Genomic DNA, 22,320 nt, shown 5'->3' on the forward strand with positions numbered 1-22,320 from the left:
CTCGACAGAGACAGACTTGCAGAAGCGCGTTTGTCTTTTCCTCTAGAAAAACATTTCACAAGTTCGGATGTAACTCGCGCCATAATAACACCGTCCCGCCTTGACCGAGCGGTTGCATGACATTCCCCTAAATTATACCGTCGAGATACTATCGCTCCTTATTACGTGTCCCGTAATTCAGGTAGCGTAACAGTTAGATGTATAATTATTTCCTTCCGAAACCGTTGTATACCCTATCGCCTCTTTCTATCGGAAACACATAAAAGTGTGAAAGCGCGTCGACGCGCGCGAACTTTCCTTGTCATCGCACCATCGCGTAATCACCGTGCGAATAATAATGGAACGACTATATTTGTTGCGAGGAGAATGATATAATCGAAACAAAAGTGTATGGAAGAAAGAGTCGAATTTTTCTTGCCGAAAATAAATAAACACACAGTAGCAAATTAATTACTTACCTCGGGGAAGCTGTTCTTCTAAAATCTTGATTTCGTAAGAACGAAGGTGCGTGCGGCAGTATTGGAAGAACTGAATAAAAGTTTTTTGCTCAATCGTGATCTGAGCCAAGACTGTAAGAGCGGACTCGTCACAAGAGCGCGTACTACTTCTCTGTTCTTTGCAAAAAACAAGCGACGCGCGAAATCAAATATGCGCCAGACAAAATAGGCGATCGAGCAACAATAGGTTACTAGCGTGAAAGTACAGATCACATCGCTGCACTGTGAATACACAGTTTAACAGTGCATAACGAGTGAAGTCAAATACCTTTCATCCTGTTCCGTCGTGTTAAAGTCCATTGTCGATGGTTAACCCGTATTACACACACGACAAATACCGGCATGTTCGTTTATCGTGTCGCGTCATGTTGCACGTTCCGGAAGAACATCGTTGCATATATATATTTATATTTTTATTTTTATATATTTATATTTATATGCTTATATTTTACATATTTCTTATAGATTTTTTTACACCACCCTGTTCACTCTTTCTCTCTCTCTCTCTTGTATAATAATAATGCGCGAGGAACTTAATGCGTCGCGCTTTATCTTTTTATCCAAATGGACGAAACGGCACAAAAACGCGCAATAATGGCGAACGATAGTTGGAAGATGTGGCGGCCGCTTATCTACACACGATCGATCGATCGCACCGGTGAAAAGAACAGCAAGTATTTACCCACCGGAGGTAAAATTGTAAGACAGTTTGACGTTTGATTATTTCGCAACGGAACTGCGATTCCCGCGGATCTACGCTGTGAAGAAACTTTTGATTGAAAAAGTTTGGTACAATTGTGAGGGAGGAAGCACTTGAAAACGACATGTCGAACGTGTCTTTCCACGTTTTCCACTCGTTATTAATCGCGAGCGTTGCACCGTGTGAGGAAAGGCTTTGCTTCGATGATGTGGTCGATAATACGGTGAGCTTAATTTTCAAGAAGTTATTTAAAATATAATCAATATAATACTTCATATATGTAAGCGATTTTATCCATTTAACTTGTATAATTAGATAATATATATTACGTATTGTTATATTTAATAATTTATACATGTGTGTGTGTGTGTCATTATATATTAAATAATAATTTGTTATACCGTATTATATGTGTATTTTACAATAATATTATATCTCAACGCGATCCGACAAAACATTTTTTTTTTTACCAGTTAACTGTGGCGATCTCTTTGCAAAGCGCCCACCAGTGTGTGTCGCGATAATCAAGCGAGTTAGCTCTCAGGAAGTTATAAATCAAACTCAAATTATTTATAATTTTCATTTGTTTGTTTCATTTCGTCTTGACCTCTAAACATTTTACCCATATTAAAATTTACGAATATAATTTAGTTTTCGCCAGAATTACAATTTAAATATCAAATTGTATAAAATTTTACGCATGACGGATATAGTCGTCATGACACAAGATTTTGCCACATCTCCATAACGGATATAGTCGTCAAACACACTTAACTAGTTAATTAAGGGTAAAAACAATTATTTGGAAATGTGTTTCGTTACTATGAAAATGATACCGTGTTATCTCCGTAGATCTTGATTCTAAGCAGATGTGTACCACCGGACATCTCCGAGGAAACTTTACTGTTAGGTGGAGAATACAATGATTTTCTTAGACGAGCACTCTTTAATATTAAGCCAGTCAATCTAATAGCGGAGTCGAAATATAGCGCTCTTGACAATTTCGTCCGGACGAGATATTCTTACAATTACTATTTAAATTATCGCTTCATCCATTTCCTCCGAAAAGCGCACCGTTTCATATTGGTGACGTCCTCGCAGTCGCACCTGCGATCTATTCTGCAGGTGAGAAAATCTAAAATTTTTTTCCCGTTGAAAGACTACAATCCGAACGGCTCGATAAAAACGCCCAATGTTTAAGATTTTTTCAAATATCTATCATAGTTTTCTTTAGAAACGGAAAGTAGAGAAATTCTGTGGCGAAAAGTCGAACTTTTGACTTCGAATGTTAATAACTTTATTAAAAATTAATATTTTTTAATCTGTGGTCAGAAGAAAAATATCAAGTGTACGTATTATAATTGACATATTAATCCTCGTCGTAGAGAACAAAAGACTCGCCGTGGGCGAACGCGGACGGATTTTACATCCTGATCGACAGGCAGACCGCAAAGCGAGGCTGTATAAACGCCCGGTCGTACCTCTGGACGGCTTGGGAATACGATTTGCTTTCTGTCGTGTTCATATGCATCGATCCGGACGACGGGATCGTCCATTACACGTTCAATCCGTTTTCGAGCCACATGACGAAAAACTGGCACGAGGTGGACAGACTCAAAGGACGATATGACCATCCTTGGATAATGTTCAAGAAAACATTCGTACGCGGTACGTATAATCGCAAGAATAGGAAAAGAAACAAAAAATTACTCCCGTGATATATTCCATGTAAAATCAAACTTGACGAATTTTGTTGAGCTTCAAGCGATTTGAGTCTCGATCGATGATAAGCAGATGACGACATGTGCAAGGACCTGGACTTCGACAAAGTGGCGAATCTGAACGGCTACGTGATTCGATTGAACGCGGTTTCGATGGCGCCGTTCTTGAAAATCAATCCGACCAAGGAAGGCCTGGATAAATTCTCCGGTGAAAACGCCGAGGTCATCAAGACGCTTTTTCGCAAGCTGAAAGCGTCCCCCTATATCGATATTTACAACGGCACCACCTACGATCTCGGCGGTATAAAGCCCAATGGCACTTTGTTCGGGATGTTGACCAGCGTGGGCGATGGGCAGGTAGACATGGGCATGAATACGAGATCCTTGTTGGTACTGTGGAAGTTCAGGTGTGTCTGAGTGTGTGTTTTTTTTTTTCTGTAGAATCAAGGACGAGAAACAATTTTTCCGACAAACTAAATTCCAATGTCGCAAATCAAGGTATTACCGCGATCAAATATTTATACTACAAGCTATTAAAATTTAAATACTTAAATTAATCAAAATATTAATTGATTTAAAAGACTAAAAAACCGATAATTACGTTTACTCGATTTCAGTACTTTCTATTCTGTGTATCGAAAGATCGACAGAAATGATAAAAAGTAAATCTTATCACGCAGGTACACTTACCCTCACACAAGGTCGGGTCTTTGCGTGATATCGCAGCCGAATCAACAAATTTCGGAGTTCACCAAACTAATGACGTTTCTGAAGCCGCCGGTGATGGCGGGGGTCTTCGTAATCTGTCTGCTTACCTACGCGATTTTCACATGGAACGAGGGTTACGGCGAGGCCGCGCTTGAGTTGTTAAGGCTCCTGATCTGCGTGGCAATTTTGCACCCGCCGAGAATCAATTCCGTCCGGATTTTCTTGTGTACGGTGTTCATTCTGTTCCTGAACGTGAACTCCTTGTTCCAAAGTCGCTGGTCGTCCCTGCTCACCGTACCGGTCTTTTACAGCACCGTCGACAGCTTGGATAGTATTAAGGTAACGTTCCAACGTCGCTTAAGTACCCAACGACGCGAACGAATTTCGACGAAACAGTGACGGAAATATTTGGAATAAATTTAATGCTTATATACGATAAACTTATGAGAAATACCTGACACAGACAATATTTACCGAGTGCAGTATGGATATTTCTGTGTGTGTTATCAGGGAGATTCTAGCGTCAACCCTCGGTCGGTCAGTCCTCATCGATAAAATCGTTGAAATGGCTAAAAAAAGAAGTAATTTCGCAATAATATTAGCGAAGTGAAATTCGTAAATGCCATAATATATATAGAAGCACGTGTGATACGTGGCGGGGCCAGTCATTCCTCTGTATTATTTCAGAAACACGAATACAAGATATACGGGCCGGACATTCTGAAAGACTTTTTGAGCGACAACGTGCTCCAGTCGCGCTACGTCGCGGTGAGCAACAACCACGTGTGCAAACATTTCGTGAAGAATTCGACGGACGCCGTGTGCGCCGGCGATTGCTATCATTTGTACTACAGGATCCGCAACGACGATCTGTACAAGTCGAAGAACTTGCGCGACATGACGCTGGCGTACGTCACTCGCGAGAACTGGCCGTTGTTCAGACCAGTGAACAACGCTATCCAGCAGATGGTGCAGTGCGGCTTGATCGGCAAGTTTCGACGAGACGGGCTCAGAAAGATCAAGAGAGAAAGGATGAGGAGAAGAACGAAGACGAAGAAGAGCTACAATGTGATGCTGCTGTCGCAGCTTGCTTTCAGCTTCTACATCCTCGGTATTGGATACACCTGCGCCACCATAGTCTTCGCAGTGGAGCTGTTGCTCGGTGGATCCGGTCGCAATCGACGAGCGAGGGAAAGAAAGCGAACGACTGAAACGGATATTAACATTCTAGCTTGGAATTAGAAAATCGGACTGCATGCGGAATTTAAGGAACTGTCCCGGTAGTCCCCAGAGTCGGGATTTTAGTTCTACGTTAAGTCTAGTTGGTTCTACATCAAATCTTCAAAGCGCAGTAACGATCATTTGATGCTACGAATGGCAGGTTGTTGCCTTTTCTGCACGAAGATTTAATGTTGAATTAACTAGACTGGATATAGAACAAAAATGTCGGTCTTCGGGTAGAAATATAGCGGAATTAGTTAGACACCCATAAGGTGGTAAATTTCTGTCTGATGTCGTTAAATAATAAATAGCACTGCGTTGGAGAGAGAAATACAAAATTGTTATCTAAACCCAGCTCTCTATCTTTTAGCTTGACTTCATCGATCGTTCATTGTTCATCGATTGTCTTCCGCGAAGCGGGAACGGGATACTGCGTAAACTGCGTATCCCACGGGAGATTCGGCCGTCGCTATTAACGGTAACATGTTGTTACAGCAATTCCGTCGCTATTAGCGGTAACATGTTGTTACAGCAATTCCGTCGCATTATCAACCGGATGTATTGCCGCTCGCTAATACAACTTTCCGGAATTCCCGAGCTCGTAGCGCAGAAGAACACGAGTATCCTCGCCACATAGTTGCACCGACGATTCCCGACTAGTCCTCGTCTAACTCTTCAGGCACACCAGTCGAGAGTTACCATTTCCACGTGAAGATTTCGATGACATTAGCACGATGGAAGTTTATTCTCTTTTCAACGGTTGTGAAATATTCATACCAGTCTTTAACGTACGCGCCCGCTAAACTCACGGAAAAGGATATTATGCTCGGAAGACTGGTAAAGTATTCGCCTCTCCTTCGAAAGTGTTGTCTTCGACGCGTAATTTCTGCCGGTTCACAGGACACGATATTAAGCAACTGCTTGGCTGACGAAATGAATTACATCGGTCTCCTCGGAGACGCCGAAATCCCCGGAAGTTGGTCCTCCGGCTTTATGAAAACCACCCCGACGATCAGACTGAGAATTCCCGTCGCGAGTCTCGACAAGCCGTTTTATTCGTGGAGCACACACCACGACTGTTCCGCCCGATACGACAAACTGCACGCGTTCGTCTTGTTTATTTCGTCCCCATCGAGCCTGAGACGTGTGGTCGAGAGATTAATGGGATCGGTATGGTGGAATCCTTGGGCGTTTCACGCTATCATCCACACGAGGGAGAACACCTGCCGGCAGCCGGAAGCTTATTTGTCGGCCGCCTGGAACTCGGATCTCGAATCGAGCGTGTTCTTCTGCGTCGATCCCGACGAAGGCCACGTGGCGTACACTTACAATCGCTATGGAAATCCAGCGCCCAGGATCTGGTACACGGTCGAGTCTTCCGTCGACGAGGAGAATCGTACCTGGGACGTGTTGAAGCACAAACTTCAAAGTACGGGTATCAGAATGTACAGTCACGAATTTTCTTTTCTGCGGGTCTTTCAAAGCGCCGGTCTTTTTTCCAACAGACGAAATGAGTTAGTTGGCTTTAAATCTCCCGTTTCCCCGCCGCATGAACTTTCCCAAATTGATTATATGAGAGATAACGGCGAACTGAAGCGATAGGGTTGCCAGGATCTAACATCAGTAACTCGCGTAATCAGCGGCCGAATAATTTTAGACAGCACAGCCTGCGAGGATCTACATTTCAACAAGAAGATTAAAGTAGGCGGCTACGGAATCAAGTTGGTGGGTGTTATCTCTCCTCCGAATCTCTCTTTCGACCCTCAGAAAAAGGGCTTGGCGAAGTACGGAGGCCTGAACGGTTTTATTCTGAATACGCTGATAACCAAGATGAACGCTACTATGTCGGTGAGGATGCTCGACAACAAAACTAGGATTCACACGTTGCTACGAAACGTGACAGCCAACGAATACGACATGTTGATGAACGCGCAATACATCTTCGACAAGCGGAATTATACAATGACCTATCCTCATGTGGATTCAGGAATAAGTACGCTCAGTAGGTGAGTGTCTTTAAAAATAGAAAAAAAGAACCAGTAACAGAATTGAAAATGATCCAGCCAACGTTCCTCCCCTTCAGACCGAGCGGTTTCGACTCCAACGAAATGAAGATCCTGAAATTCATGAACCCACGGCTGATAGCCGGCATCCTGCTAGCCTCCATCCTCACCGTGCTCGTCCTCGGTATATTGGCCGGTCTAGGATTAAGCTCGGCTTGTCTCGAAGTCGTACGGATCATGGTCAACTCGTCCGTCCTACGTTTCCCCCAACGGGCACCGTTGAGAATCTACCTGATCACGGTGATCCTCCTGTTTCTGATCACCGGCTCGACCTTCCAGAGCAGCCTGTCGTCCATACTGACCTCGTCCACGTCGAAACCCGATATCGACAGCAACACTGCGCTCAAGAGAGCCGGCTATCCCATCTACGCGTTCGCCGGCTACAGGGACGCAATCCCCGACCCGGTGCTGCGATTGCGCGTCAGGGAAACTGACAGACGGGATTGCAGTGGATACGTGATCGAGTATCCCGACACGGTGTGCGTGGCAGATCGCTCGAGGCTGATGAGGATCGCCTTCAAGAACGAGCTGCACATCTCGAAGCACCGGATAACCAATCTGTACATGGGCTACGTGACGCGTCCTAATTTTCCGCTGGCCATGAGGATCGGCAGGGTACTGATGTCGATGTCTCAGGGCGGTTTGATCAGTCACTGGCAGGAGCGGACGGTGGCCGTGTACAAAAACCGGTGGGCCATGAAGGCGTACGAGATGAAGACGAAGCGGTATCGCACGATGAACACGAGCGACTTGCTGTTCGCCTTTTACGTATTGTTTCTCGGACTTGGCGTCTCCGTCGTGATGTTTCTGGCGGAGTTGTCGGTCGTGCTCTGGAGAAGATAACAGCGAAGGAGAAACGACGTGATAAGCACGTATTAGTCGGTGAGATATTAACATATATACATACATACACTAAAAAAAAAATAAAAAAATTGTGCGCTAGTTTATCACATTTCTCACGTCCCAGATAGTCCACGCACGAATGTTGTGTTAATTGTAACATAAGGTGAATATGTCGGAAAGTAAAACAATATAACAGCAGTAAAAGTAACGCAAACATTATGTCAAGAATGAACAAGAAATTATAATATCCATAATATGTTGAAATATAAAATGTGCTGTTTTAATAGTTACAAGTGTTATTTTAACACTTACACACGTTGAATGTCGACTCAACACAAACTATTGAGATAATATAAACGCTTTGCACAATAAAAAATGTTAGGATAAATTTAACATGTCGCAAACGGTTCACTCAAGTTTTTATGTTAATTTCACACAAGATGTATATATGTTGAGAAGTAATATAAGTATTAATAATGTTAAAAATTAGTACAAAATGAATACATCAATCGACACTGAACTATAAAATGTGTTATTTTAACACTTACATATGTTGAATAATGACTCAATAGAAAATATTGAGTTAATATAAATATGTTAAATGAGTATGTTAAAAATTTCACACAAAAATTGTAACACAAGTACAAAATATTTTTTACCGTGTACAAACTTTTTGTAAAATCTCGATTTGTGTATTTTTCTCGCGATTATTTCTGCTACACCGATCCGTATCACTTATCCATATATAATTTATCTTTACAATTTATATATGATGTACGCAATATAACATATTGTAGTGTAATATAATAATAATAACCAATAAGTAAAGAAAATAAGAATGCAAAACATATAATAATCATCACTAAAATAATTCGTAATAATTATAAAATAATGTAATATAATAGGAAGGGGTTAAGGCGCAAAACATAAACAGAAATATAGAGCACAGGTTATGGTGAAACCGTCCCCCTTAAACGTCGGCATTAATCTATGTATGTACGCATTTACAGACCGTATCAACTGCTTATACATCATCTCTCCAACATCCTCGTCTCTCTTATGTTCTTTTTAATTTATTAATTTTAGTAAAGGTTCTCTCTCTCTCTCTCCCTCTCACTCTTTCGCTCTCAATCCGTTTAAGCTGAGATTACTATAAAATAGGTAAAAAAAAGCCCTGTTTCACAAAATATCTCGCAGATATATAGATCTCGCAAAATATCTCGCAAATATATATGTATATGTATATATGTATATATTGTCACGCTCTTTCTCTTCCTACGTATCATCTCCCCTGTCACCGTTGCCCAGTCACACGTGGTTTCGCTCTTCACTGATATTCTAATTCGTCCTCCTGGCGTGGTAGTATAATAGTGATAGTATAATAGTAGTCACATAGTCGTCGAGCTGCGCTGATTCGTCGAGAAGATTGCGTTTCGCGGCGCGTTCCGAACACGGCGAAAACAAAGGGTGGGAGGTACGCGCGAAGTGCTGAAAGACAATATCTGATCGGATGCGCGCGCGCGGAACAAAATGAGAGGGAAGTCGAAACCCTTGGCGACGACACGCGGAAACGAAAGAAGCCGGATCTCTCTCGGAAGGGAACAGAAGGAGAGCACGTTGGCGGAGAAGAACGACGACGTCGATTTCGTCGCGCGATCTTCCTCTTGTCTCATTTTTCTCCTCCTCTTTTCCTTGATATAAATTTATTTACAATCACAAGTCGTACCGAGAGCGTTTGATAACGTGAGTAAGAAAGGCAGGGGGGGAGGGAAGGGTGGACGACGATGCAACCGTCAAGATATCGCGTTAGTATCGATCACTCGATGTACACAAGGCGAAAATACGTCCGGAACGTCGCGAGATGGAGTACTTGGAGGCCACTCGTGCTTCTCGTATCGCATGATATCGACATTTAATTAAATAACGTAGCATCATTTTTGTTTCTCGTATAGACATATATGATCATACACGTGACCACGTAAACGGGCAAAATTCATATATGATTTTACATAATTATATATAAACGTACACAATCATTTTTTCACAGGTATATAAATGAACGCCGATCTGCAAGGAATATTTTCGACAGTAACAAGCGCAAACAAATATAAACAGAGGTTAACAAACATATCGGATGTTCTGGTTTTCCTTCTGGTAATTCTCCAATCCTTATTCTGCACATTGTTTTTACACAACAACATTTTTACATAAGAAGAATTAAGAAATAAGACAGCGCAGTCTAGTATATTACATAGATGTGGTATTTTCCACCATGATGGATCTCGGACCGAGATCTAGTGTTTATGTTGGTAGATGCTTGAAAGGCGTTAGAATGTTGGTAAATTTCCAGTTACTTCTAGTGACTTTCGGCCAACGATTCGGGCTGAGATCCAGCATTGTGAACACTATCCCAAACGACCGCTTCCTCTACACGTTCGCTACCAGCAAAGCAGAACGTAAACACGCGCGTAAATTCTCACGAGGGACCGTCGAGAGCGTTGTGTACATACGAGAACGATAATTCCATGCGTGCGTGGACCAAGTTTGTCCGAGAGACAATTGCACGAAAGAGAATACAGGATGAACAATCAAAGCGAAAAGAAAGAAACAAACTCACTCGCATTTGGTTTCCCGAAGACCGTAGACAACGCGTGATAGCAGCGAACGCGTCGAAACGGCCCGATGCGATCGGGCTTGAAGGCAATCGGCGTGTTAGCTCGCGAATCTCCGTGACGTGATACTCGTTCGACCCGAGTGAATCTCACGGATACTCGTGTCCGAGAATCTCGAAGCACACACACACACACGCGCGCGCGCGCGCGCGCGCACACACACACACACACACACACACAGAGAGAGAGAGAGAGTCGGTAGTCGCGTCGTGGCCAAGCGTTTTGAACAAACGATCGCGGGATGTAAAACGTACTTGCGTGGTCCTCGCTCTCTCCGTGTGAATTTGTTACAAGGAAATTACAAAACTGCTGGTATTAAGATATATATGTGTGTATGTATATATATATAATATATATATATATATGTATATATATATGTATATCGTACAAAACGCCGCCGCTCCGAAACCGCCTCGTCGTTCAACCGTAAGCAGATGAGCGAGCTCGCACGCTCGCGCACGCCCTCGTGGTCCCTCCCTCCTTTCCCCGTGGTTGCCCCGTGGTCGACATCGAGAGAGGGTGGACATCTTCCTCCGTAGGAACTATTCTTCTAACTCGCTCCCGGTTAGGATCGTCTCACTCAGAGGCGTCGCGTGACAATTCGAAAGAAAACCGCGGCACGCGCGCACGCACACGGCTGTCTCGCTTCGGACTTCTCCGACGTGCGTTCCTCTTCATCCCCCGCGACCCAGAATTCCCACATGCTCCCCGAGAGCTCGACGCGCGAGAGATTCACGCGTGACCCGCATGAAGAGGACGAGTTGGAGTCCAGCGCGCTTTCCGGATCGCAACTCTTCCCGTTCTTTACTCTTCGTGCTTCTCCGTCTCTCTCAACCGCGCTCTCGTTCAACCCTCACTCGCAACCCGTGCCCTCCTCCTCCTTCTTCTCACCCTCGCCGCTTCACACTCGTCCATGCAATAACAAATAAACACACACACACACTCTTTCTCTCTTTTTCGTTCTCTCGCATTCGCTCGCTCAGTCTCTCTCTCGCTCTCCCCCCCCCCNCCCTCTCTCTCTCTCTCTCTCTAACAAATAATATATATATATATATATATTTATATATATATGTATATAATTAGTTATCTGATAAATACTATTCAAGCTATGCCTACGAACTATCGCAGATAGAAACGCATTAGAAACGGTATAAAATGGACATGTTTCGTTTGCATTCACCTCCTTTCTTTCCTTTCAACACAAATCTAGACTACGATAGATTCTTCTTATTCTTCCTTCCGTTTCTTCCCTCCTCCTCTTCCTCGTATCTTCGTTTTCCTTTCCTTTAGCTTTTTCTTCCTAAGCATATTTATGCGTATTACTTGCATAGCACATACGCAATATCAGAAGTACACCGTATGTAGTTGAGGGAACGGGGAAAGGGGAGTAAAATACAAAGTGCTAATGTTAAATCGGGACAATCGAATTATGTGCTGCGTGTTTTCTGTTTTAGGCTCGATCGCCCACCGGCATGTTCAGTCTTTCTTGCATTCTCGATATCTCTTCTCCGCCGTCGCGGCCCTTCTCTCTCTCCCTCCCTTCTTCTCCGTTCAAGTGTGACCAAAACCGATGCAGATACTCCCACGATCGTGTGTCCTCTACTCAATAGCGACGCGGGACATGAAAAGGCCCCGCCTGGTGAGCAGAACGCTGCAACAAGGAGAGGCATTCACGATCGGATATCATCGTAACACGACTCCATCGGCGAGTATGATTGAGCAACGCGAGATCCTCCGAGACGCCGATGTTACAATTAAATACGCGATTGTGTCAAATCGGCAATTCCAATTTAACGTGCACCGAAGAAATGAATTTTTAAGTATTTTTTCTCAATGTATCCTTTTTCTTCACTTTTATTAAGGAACAAAATTTTGGGTTGCAGTAACCAAACATTTCGTTGAGTATACGTTAGCCAAATCATTTGGTGAAGCCTGCCAAATTGTAGTTACGACAATGAAGTTTATTTGTCAGTGTTCAGCTGAGGATGAAAAAGAAACGCGACAATTACGGCGACAGATATCGCGTTTCGCTCGAGCGTTACGTACCCAAGACCGGTCCCGATGAGCAGGGACAAGAAGTTCGTGAAGAACAGGGTGTAGATGACTTCCTTGGAAAACAAGCCGTTCTTTCCGACCTTCGCTGTGCGGATGCTGTACGTTTTCCTCTTACCCATGCCCAACGGATGCTTGAATTTCCAGTCTCTGCAACACAATAGGATCATTAAACGCTGGGGAAACTCAACGCACACGTGTGCAATATAAGGCCTCCTTTTCGAGGAGAACTCGTTCGCTCGATTACACGGGAGTTAACGTCTCCCCCGATACGTTAACGAACCAACGACACAACGAACGACGTTCGAGTGTTTCTCTGACTCGTCGAAAACTTATTAGACAGAGAGGAAAATTTGTTGGACTTGATAAAAGCTTCTTACAACTGAAACAAACTTGTCGAAACGTTACAACGGTTGTCACAAGCAGTACAAGTATTTCGAAGAAGTAACACCGTGTCAAAAGAATGTTAAAGGATTTCTTTGTTTTACAGGAACAATATTTAATGTATAATGAAGTGAGTTTTCTTGTTCGAAAACCAAATATTATTTCCTCTGAATAATACTATTATTTCTGTCAACCAACACGATTTGGCGGAACATTTTTGTTCAAGCAAAATGATATCTGATATTAAATTATGTTGGTTATATTAAACAAACAAACTAACATACATACTAAATCCAAAAGAACTTTCTTCTCTGCGTACTCGCACGGGAGAAAACAGTTCGGTCGAACTTACCTGACGGACAGACGAAACGAGTTTCGTAGTCGAAGGAAGCAGAATTTCTAGCTACGAGAGCCGCACACACTGACCACGGGAGTCACGTGACTCATAAGAACCGTAAGAAATTCCGTTCCTTTCAACGCGCGTTTGGTTTGTCCATATTTCGGATAAATTCAAGCAAACTGTTCCACGCAGTGAACAACCCCGTTATTTAGCCAGTACAGTTCGCGACCGTGGGATCGAGAATCTGAATTCGCCATACTTTGGTGGCACTTGATCCGGCCGGGAGCTCCACTCGTAGATCCAGTCCCTGCTCTTGTCCAGCAACTCGGCCTCCTGCGGAGCAAAAGAGAGTACATCTTATCCATCGGTTTCCCGCTGCGAAGTCGACGAAGAATATTATGTGTCGCCGCTGTTATCAGTTTCAAACGAAAGAACACGAATCAGCCGGATATCGGGCAGGGAAAGGGAGGGAGGAAGAGGGTGGACGCGGATAACGAAGATGAGTCAATCTCGCGCGAGGAACCCTCTATATGTCTATGAATGAGACGGACGCTCGCTCGCAGCGGATGGCGGAGGAGTGAATGCTCAAGGATAACCTTTGGCGAACGGCCAGCCATACACACACACACGACGTGCGTCGTAGCATCGCTCCCATATGCGCAGTACAGCGTGATCTGTGCAAATAAATGTCACACACGCCGTCTCGTAAACAATGCCGGCGGCGACCTCTTCGTGGAAAAGTATTTTTAATAGCGCGTAAGACTCCATTAATGCTGTTCCCCGGGCGTAGTAAAGTTGAAAATCTCCAATCAGACGCATTATTTCTGAACGTTTCTGCATCACTGCTGCTTTGGAGCGAGTCGTCGCCAATTCGCCGAGTAATCAACAATCATGATGATCACGAATATCCGCGTATAATGCGCCCGATCGGACATTTGACTATCACGAGCGATCAATTATTTCAAAGAAGTAACGCTATGTTAGAAAAATATTAAAGTTTGTTTCTCAATGGAACGATATTTAATATATAATGAGATAAATTTCTTTTTTTATTGAAGACGAAATATTTCCCCTAAATATATATAATACCGTTTTTCTATCAGGCAACATGGTTAATTTTAATAAAATAACATATCCATTCAAACAAAATAATATCTGATATTAAGTTATATTGTCTATCTTAAACAAACCCAAGTCAAACAAACACGTGTATTAAAGCCAAAAGAAACTTTTCTCTCTCTGTAGGGAATGAGATTGCATTAATAAAGCCTTCTGTGCGAGAAGAAGAGCCTGCGCGTTGTGCAGATTTCGACTCTTTAACGGCTCGCCTCTTCGGAATAAGGAATTTTCAGTCGGTCCGATTTCGAACTGGGTCATCGATTTCATACGCGATATACAACGGCATAAGAACATACATACACACACGGTCAGTTGTGAGTCACGATTCGTATGTGTGCGCGCGCGCGTATATTAAGTCTGTAAAGTTCGCGTTTAATTATTTTCCTTTCGTCGCGTTTGCGATATCGGCCAGCTAATTACACTTATATTCCGTTTGATATCGGGAAACAATGCCATGGCCTCGATAATAAAAAGTTGAGCATCCAAGAAACGCGTCAGACGCGCCCGACGCTCGCGAGTTAAATCCGCGCCGCGCATCAACTCGGGCACTGTATTATTATTTTCTTATTTCCCGGGGCTAACAATGACCGATCGCTGAAACCGCGGACCGTCGCCGCCGCATGAGCAGACTCATTAAACAAGAGACAATGTCCGACTACTATCCGGCAGATAAATTCTCCCGATGTTCTTAACGACGTTCGTAATCGTGCGCGGTCGCTCCTATATTTAGACGGGAAGGAGCATTTCGCGCCGCCGGTTATCAACCGCGAACTCCGCACTGCAACCGCGACGTCCCGTAATTGAAAATTAACTCGAAGCGCGAAAGCCCTTCCTTTCGAGATGCACCGAGAGCAAAGTGTTTGGAATTTGTAACTACACAGGAAAAAAAAACAAATCAAGTAAACGCAATGATCTATTTTTCAGGTTTTTAAATCTGTAAGTGTAAAATGGTTCGAAATTTCAGAGAATATTTACCAGAATTATGTGATATCCTTCTTTCCCATTCCGCCCGAAAAAAAAAAAAAAAACTAGCAGTTTTAATTCCTTAGTTTCGACTTTTCTCTTATACTTATTATATACTATTTTTGTTTTTAATTTTAACTAGACTACTTGCGGCGATATTTTAATTACAATTTTTTCCTCTGATCGATATTCCGACCACTCGATTCGTGATACCAGAGAAACGTGATCAGAATAGAAGCCTGATTATCGATCGCTTTATTCAGCCGTCGGCGAGGGGATAAAAATCGAACGGAGGAAACCGGCTCCAGCTAATCATCCATCGATTATTCACGGCCGGACAGGCCGTCTAATTTTACACTCGAGAAGACGCGAGTGCACATGTTATATTTCGTACGTGATTTCGAGTAGTTTCGTACTCGGAGTGCATTTTTCCAGTAGTTCTCCCTCTTATCTCGAAAACGGTAGCGTTTGCACCGGGAAGCTCTTTGTTCTACCGGCACCGATCCGAAGGCTCGATCACCTCCGAGGAACGACTCACAGGGCTCTTCAATCAAGGTGAAGATTGTGCGTGCAAACGTTATTATTCGTCGTGCGTAACGCGCTCATACACGGTGTGTGTTATCAACGCCAGCCGAGTAACGGCGTTGAAGAAGCATATCGAGCCGCGCTAATCACGTTTCAACTCTATCTTTCCAGCGGCCCCGGTGCCGCGCTGGAATTCCGTTTCTCCTATCTCCCATTAGTCACACTCAGTTACCCACTTGTAACGCGTGGAAGGCAAAAAGTGCAGCCCAGTTGTTGAGAAGTTAAAAAGAACAGACCTGTTGTTCCCCGTCCGTCGACGGTCCCCGCTAAATCTCGCGATTCAGACATACCGTGGCACTTCCGACGCCACCGCGACGGGGGGAAATCGATGGACGCACGAAGATAAACGCGACTAACGATAAATAAGTAGGCGGCCTAGAGATCTCCTCATTAAACCTTTTCACCTATTTACAACAGGTGAAAACGTACTCTACGATTTAAACCTGTTAAATCGAAGCTAAGCAGGAAGGAACAGATGTACAGGTATAGCGAAGTACAAAAGGACGTAATCTTTCCGTTCAATTCTCAGATCCATTAATATCTCAAATTTTATCATTTTGCGAAGAAATATAACTGGTCGATCGGCTGATTTTTATTTCTGCGTATGCACTGAAGAAAAAAAAAGATTTCTTCAGATTTAATCAATTTTATACCTGGCGGCACCTGTCCGCGGTTTCATTGGGCTTTCTTATCCGCGCGACCGGAGAAACCTTAAGGGGGTCACGTTAATTATCATAATTACGCTCGATTATCAAATTACGATGATTATCGTCCGCTCGATCGCGAGATTTCTCGATAACGTGTGATAAGGAGGAAGGGGGTGACTGGCTGTTTCGTGCCGCAATGAGCGTGCGACGATGCGCACGCACGCGAAAGCGTTATCCGCTACCTTTTATAATTTCGCGTGTCGACGTTGCCTTTTTCTCTGAATGCACGTAGCGAGTTAGCCTCGGCTCTATCGAGCTTCTGGATTACGCGAGAGAGGGAAAGAGAGAGTATCGCGACGGCCGGTCGATCGTCGTCGACGCGCCGTTATAAATAACTTTTACGGCTGTTTTCCTCTTCATCGTCGCCACGGACTCCCGTCGGGGCTGCTGCACGCGTTTCGCCGGCCGCAACACGCTGAACGACAAAAGCACGTGTCGACAGCGATACGGCAACGTAGGGTTTGTACGTACCGGGGATCCCACGTGACGCGATTCACCTTCCTCCCTCTCTCTTTCTGAGCGCGCCCCTCTGTTGAATTATTATTTCGTCGCGCTCTCGCAGCATGCAACATAAATTGACCAATATATTTTTCTTTTTTCACCTAAAACATTACAACGGTCGCCGCAAGCAATAAATGATTCGAAAGAAGATGAGGAAAATATCACAGAACTTCTACGGGAACCGCCTCGAGAAGGGAGACACCAGAGCGGCTTCTGCGCAAATTTCCCGGACGAGGACCCAGAAAAGGGGGGAAGAAAATTGCCAACTCCCGCGCTGTAGGTAAATCCAGGGGAATCCCTGGAGCCGCGTCTGTGAGCCGACGAGAGAACCGAGGAGATTCACAGAGCGCGCGGAAGAGTCGCAGATGTGCCGGGTGGGGTGGCGCGCACGGAAGGGTGCCAAGCGGGGTTTGGCCTTTGAGCGACTGATTGACCCGAATCCGCGGCAGCTGTGTGTTTCCGCGCCGTTCCAACCAGTTGCGCCGCCACCACGTTCGTAGAGCTTTTTCACGAGCCGCTCTCTTTCCCTCCCTCCCTCCGGCTTCCACAACGTCGCGGAAAGCGGAGGCCCGCGGCGCGTCAACGATCGAAGTGCTGTCGGCTCGTACGCTGACGCGTCCGAGAAAGAGAATGGATCAGCCGGTGCGACGTCGCATATAGCGTGAGCTCGCACATAACCGGCGATTGGACGACCCATACTACGACGTTGCCGGGAATGTCTCAACAGTATTTCTCGGCGGCGCATTTTTCACGATGGCGCCGACGTGCGCAGGAGGAGGCCGCGCGCGTCGGCGAGGCCCGATCGAGAAATGTAACGCGACTCGATCCGCCTAAGGGGGGAAATCGATCGAGGCGCTGACTCTTCTCTCTCTCTCTCTCTCTCTCTCTCTCTTTCTTTTCGTCGAAAGCTAATTCAGTCAATTAACTTCGTTAGAGTTTTAATTATTTCACCGGCACGCGATCCTGGCAAAACTCGACCCGGAAAGTGACGCAGATCCGACCTCGGATCTCCGGCGATTCGATTCCCGATAGTGAATATCTCGATCGTCGATAACTCAAGGGATGCATCGCCCGTTAAATATGTGTATATATATAAAGCTTTTTCTAATTGCACAAGAAAGGAGTTAGATAATATTTCAATATATATGCGGCGCAAGTTTTTCATTGAGTTCATATCAAACTCGTTTCACTTTCCAATCTTCTTTAAGGTGGAATGTAACTTTTGATCCAGGCTTTGAATTACCGTTAAACTTCCGACGCATCACTTTTAAATGCAATGTAAATCAATTTGTAACTTTTTCCAGAATTATATTTCATTATTTTGAGCTATGGACGATACATTCTTAATCTTTGGTACTGAGTCGTCGTAACATAAAGTAACACGATGATGCGAGTTGCACCACCTCGCGACACATTGCCGGCACCTGTGTACGGAGTATCCTTGAAGTCACTTGCTTCTCAGATTGGAGATACTTATATCTGTACGATGAAAATAATTCTAGCACTAATATAGTGATAGTTCAATAATATTATAATAGTTTTATATAATAATAGTAACAATATATAACAGTAGGGAGTTTTATAATAACAATTATAACGTATATATTCATCTCAGATGAAAAATAAGCGGACTGACCTTTTAATTAAAAATACACGTGAAATAATTACAGCCTAAAGAACGAAGTACTTTTACGCGACTTTGAAATCCATTATCTCTCTCTTGAGCGTGCCAAAAATCCCGACGGCCAGTGGACTTCCGAATTTTTAAACGTCTTAATTTTCAACGCTAATCCCACGATTATACAGTCCGATAATATGGAACAAGTACGCTTTCGGTTGATACACATTATTATCGCACCGTTGCACTCAATACATATATATCACTCCCGCTCACCTGTTCCCTCCGTTCATGCGCACACAATTGTCAAATAATACGCGACGGAGGAATCTCGCAGCGATTCTCCGAATATAACAGTAAGAAGTCTCTCGGTTACTTTCGCCGTCGCGGCCATCAGCGTCTCTTCCGTTCTTTGTCTTCGGTACAATTGCTATCGACTGCACCGAAGACAAAGAACAACGACAGCTTTGTCTCCTTTATCTTTAAATCTCTGGATAGGCAAGGTGTGCGTCTCTAATTATCGAAAGGGAAAATAGAACAACCGCCCCCCTCGAGGGGAAGAAACGCGGTGCTTTCTCCCTTTAAAAGGCGCCGATCGACCCCGTCTAATCATCCCGTTGGTTAATTGCTACCGGTCGCGAAAAATGGTTGAGAACTCGCGTGCACTTTCGAGCCCTTTCACGCGCTCGCAACGATCGGCGACGCGGGGCGAGCGGGGACGCACGTCCTTCCGCCGGGTGCGGGTGTTTCGTATGCACGAACGCAACACAGCACAGATGCTGGTAGAACCGAGTCAGTCGTACACGTATCAAAACACACACACGGTGGAAATATAAACAAGCTGAAATCGCGCAGGCAGCAACAGTCGCGCAACGACGCTACGAGGTAAGCGCGTTTCTAGAACGACACCCGATATGTGCTCGCGCGTCCCTGAGGGAGACAAAGAGAATGGTTAAACGTCGCTAAAATTACATTGGTCAACGAAACAATCGCATCCCGGAGCTAAACCGTCGATACTAGTTAGTTGTGTGGTGTTGGTCGCAAATGTAACAATTAACGTCGAAATTTAGCTCTAATTTCCATTATATGGTTAAACAACAATCGAAAGGGAATTTGATGCTTTCGTGGTGTAGAGAAAAGGGAATATTTTCGAAATCGCCTCTTTGAAAACTATATTTTCAAAACATAAACATAAACAGAAAAGGTTAAAATTTAAAAAAAATGCAACTTTTTACGATGCGGAATTTGTTAACTAGTGTTATTTATAGCTAGTTTTATTTCCAGCGTCGATTGTATAGCTTCTTGTTGTTCTGCGAAGAAGCAGCGGTAAAGATATGCAGATAAGATTATTATCGCTAACATTGTAACGACACCTGTTACTGAAATGCTTCTCGCGACTGTAATTCTGTCACTTTTCTACAACTACACAACTAGTGCCCAACACCTCTTTCTCGGTGCGGCAAAGCGAAAATTCCAGGGAGAAGACGTGAAAGAAGCTTCGTCGTGACCGTTTCTTCGCGATTGCGCGCGCGTCGCGGAGCGGAACGTGCGAGCACGTGGAGTAGCGATGACAGGTATATCGGCGTCCACGTGACGCCGGAGGCGCGCACAAACGTCAAGTTTACGGACACAGTGATTTTCCAATACCGCTAAAACGTCGTATAGCGTACCACGCGCCTCGTATAGCCGCATTATTTAGCGCTTTTCTATCGGAGCAACTAGTGGTTACCGCCCGAAGCTTAAGCTCAAATTGCGTCACAGTGCCGCGAAGGCGAGCCGTCATCGCCGTTTGCGCCATCGTTGCTTTCTCTCGCATTGAAGGAGAGAATAAAAAGAACGTTTCGTAAGGAGAACGCACAATGAGAGAAACACCCCGTGACTCCGAGAAGAGACGCCTTTTGCACCGCCAAACGAACATCTCGCGTCGGATTATAGCAAAGTAATCCGTGAATCGTGCATAATGTGCAATGGAAATCCTCGTCACAAGGCGAGAAATGGAGAGAAAGAGTGTATTATTCATTATCGCTCTCCGGAAAGATTCCTTTTAAGCAGCAATGACCAATACTGAGAAAACTGAGAAAAAGATTCCTTCGGATATAATAAATTTTATTGCGTCCAAACAAATTTCATCATTGGCATGCCCCAAAGAAACTAATGTTTCGATTAGTAACAATCGTTAGGCTTTTCAACAAATATGTATCTTTATCTTAAATTAAAAAAAAAATGGTTCGAAACAAAAGATAATTGTCTTAATAAAGAAATTATTCGTTTCACTTTACATATTTATATTCGAGAATTATCTCGAGAAAACAATTACACACCGACGACTCTCAAGTCGGAATTTGTCTTTTCTATCTTATCAGGCAATCGTTAACGATGAATTACCGCGTGAATAACACGCTGAATTTAATCGCTCGATACCCGACGACTCCGTCACGATTGACGCGCAACGGAAACGTCGAAACTGTTACCTTTCGTTCCGCGTTGTTGCCTGTCTCTAAACTTTTTTTTTTCTTTTCAACGAAATCCGCAATGAAAACACCGAGAGCGCACACGATGCGACGCTTCCCGATCAAGCTGCAGTTTAATAACGCGACAGAACGACGAGGACAGTTTCGTGCCGCGAATTTCGCATCCGGTGCATCCGTCGCATTCCACGTTACGGGTATGCAGCACCGCGATGGAATGAGCGTCGGCGGGTGCACCGTCTCCCTCCTCCCCCCTCCTGACAGAATCCGGTGCATAAAGCACAAACTGTATCGCACATCGCAGAGCCGTTGCAACTGCACAGGCCTGCTGCCTGTCCGTTGCACAAATCTCTGGCTCTGGGACACGCCACCAACACCAACGTCCGAACCCGTTCGCCACGAATACACTGTAAACTCGGACCGGTTCTCCGAGCGAGAAGCAGAAGAAGAGTAAAAGCAGGATATGCGTCTTACTCGCGAGATCGCGCGCGAGGGTTACTCTTACGGTTCTGGGATTTTCATCACGTTCGCACGCCGAGAGAAAAATATTTGGTGTTTGTAATTATAATCGCACAAGGGAAAGAATGACCTAGTCTTTCTAGTAAATGTTACAATAAATGTGAGTGATAATAAGGTCACGTGTATGTTGCTACTGCTATTTTTTCTTGCGGTTAAAACCATAAAAAAAGGTATGACTGAGGCCGGGAATAATTTCTATAACACTATAATTTCTCTCGGTGCAGGCGAGGAAGGGAAGTGCGACTTCGACGACGGTGTGATTATCGTGGCGCGTTGGCACATTTAATTAGCGAAGGATCTATTTGCGTTATCTCGTAGGACGTGTGTATCTGCCTTTAAGTTTGCGCTCGGTAAGAACGAAAGTACACATTGTATGTTGATGTACTGTATACTTGACAGAATTCTGCGGAATTTTTCAGAGCTTAAGGACTATTGCGAAGTAAACAAAAAAATTCATTACAGAAATGATAAAATGTAGATACAGAATTAATAAAATGAAACGATAAAACATAGATATTGATATGATATGATAAAAATATAGATAAAATTAAGTCAGATTTGCAAACGATAACGTGCACGTTGGACGTTCGCCAAAACCGAAATTACACATTTCTACACACAGCAAATCCGACTTGCACA

General features: G+C 44.1%; 2 protein-coding genes across 2 annotated transcripts in view; one reads left to right on the forward strand and one right to left on the reverse strand.

Annotated features, from left to right (window-relative positions):
• The first annotated feature begins 1,091 nt into the window (after positions 1-1,091).
• On the forward strand, positions 1,092-7,753 carry LOC106749684. The gene is made up of 10 exons (XM_014629371.1): positions 1,092-1,196; positions 2,050-2,322; positions 2,583-2,865; positions 2,992-3,325; positions 3,599-3,965; positions 4,314-4,788; positions 5,527-5,684; positions 5,748-6,282; positions 6,505-6,853; positions 6,931-7,753. The coding sequence occupies exons 1-10, from the start codon at positions 1,092-1,094 to the stop codon at positions 7,751-7,753; spliced, it is 3,702 nt and encodes a 1,233-aa protein (XP_014484857.1).
• A 3,816-nt stretch (positions 7,754-11,569) lies between these two features.
• The window catches only part of LOC106749755 (BCL2/adenovirus E1B 19 kDa protein-interacting protein 3), a 36,476-nt gene continuing 25,725 nt past the window's right edge, over positions 11,570-22,320 (reverse strand). The window contains exons 4-6 of the mRNA XM_014629495.1: positions 13,461-13,534; positions 12,472-12,627; positions 11,570-12,076 (exon numbers count right to left, since the gene is read on the reverse strand). Coding sequence (XP_014484981.1) covers positions 12,025-12,076; positions 12,472-12,627; positions 13,461-13,534 — 282 coding nt within the window. The 3' untranslated portion in view covers positions 11,570-12,024. The remainder of the gene's footprint in view (positions 12,077-12,471; positions 12,628-13,460; positions 13,535-22,320) is intronic.

Source organism: Dinoponera quadriceps, unplaced genomic scaffold (genome assembly GCF_001313825.1).
Source record: "Dinoponera quadriceps isolate SergipeBrazil2010 unplaced genomic scaffold, ASM131382v1 scaffold3289, whole genome shotgun sequence".
NCBI lineage: Eukaryota > Metazoa > Arthropoda > Insecta > Hymenoptera > Formicidae > Dinoponera > Dinoponera quadriceps.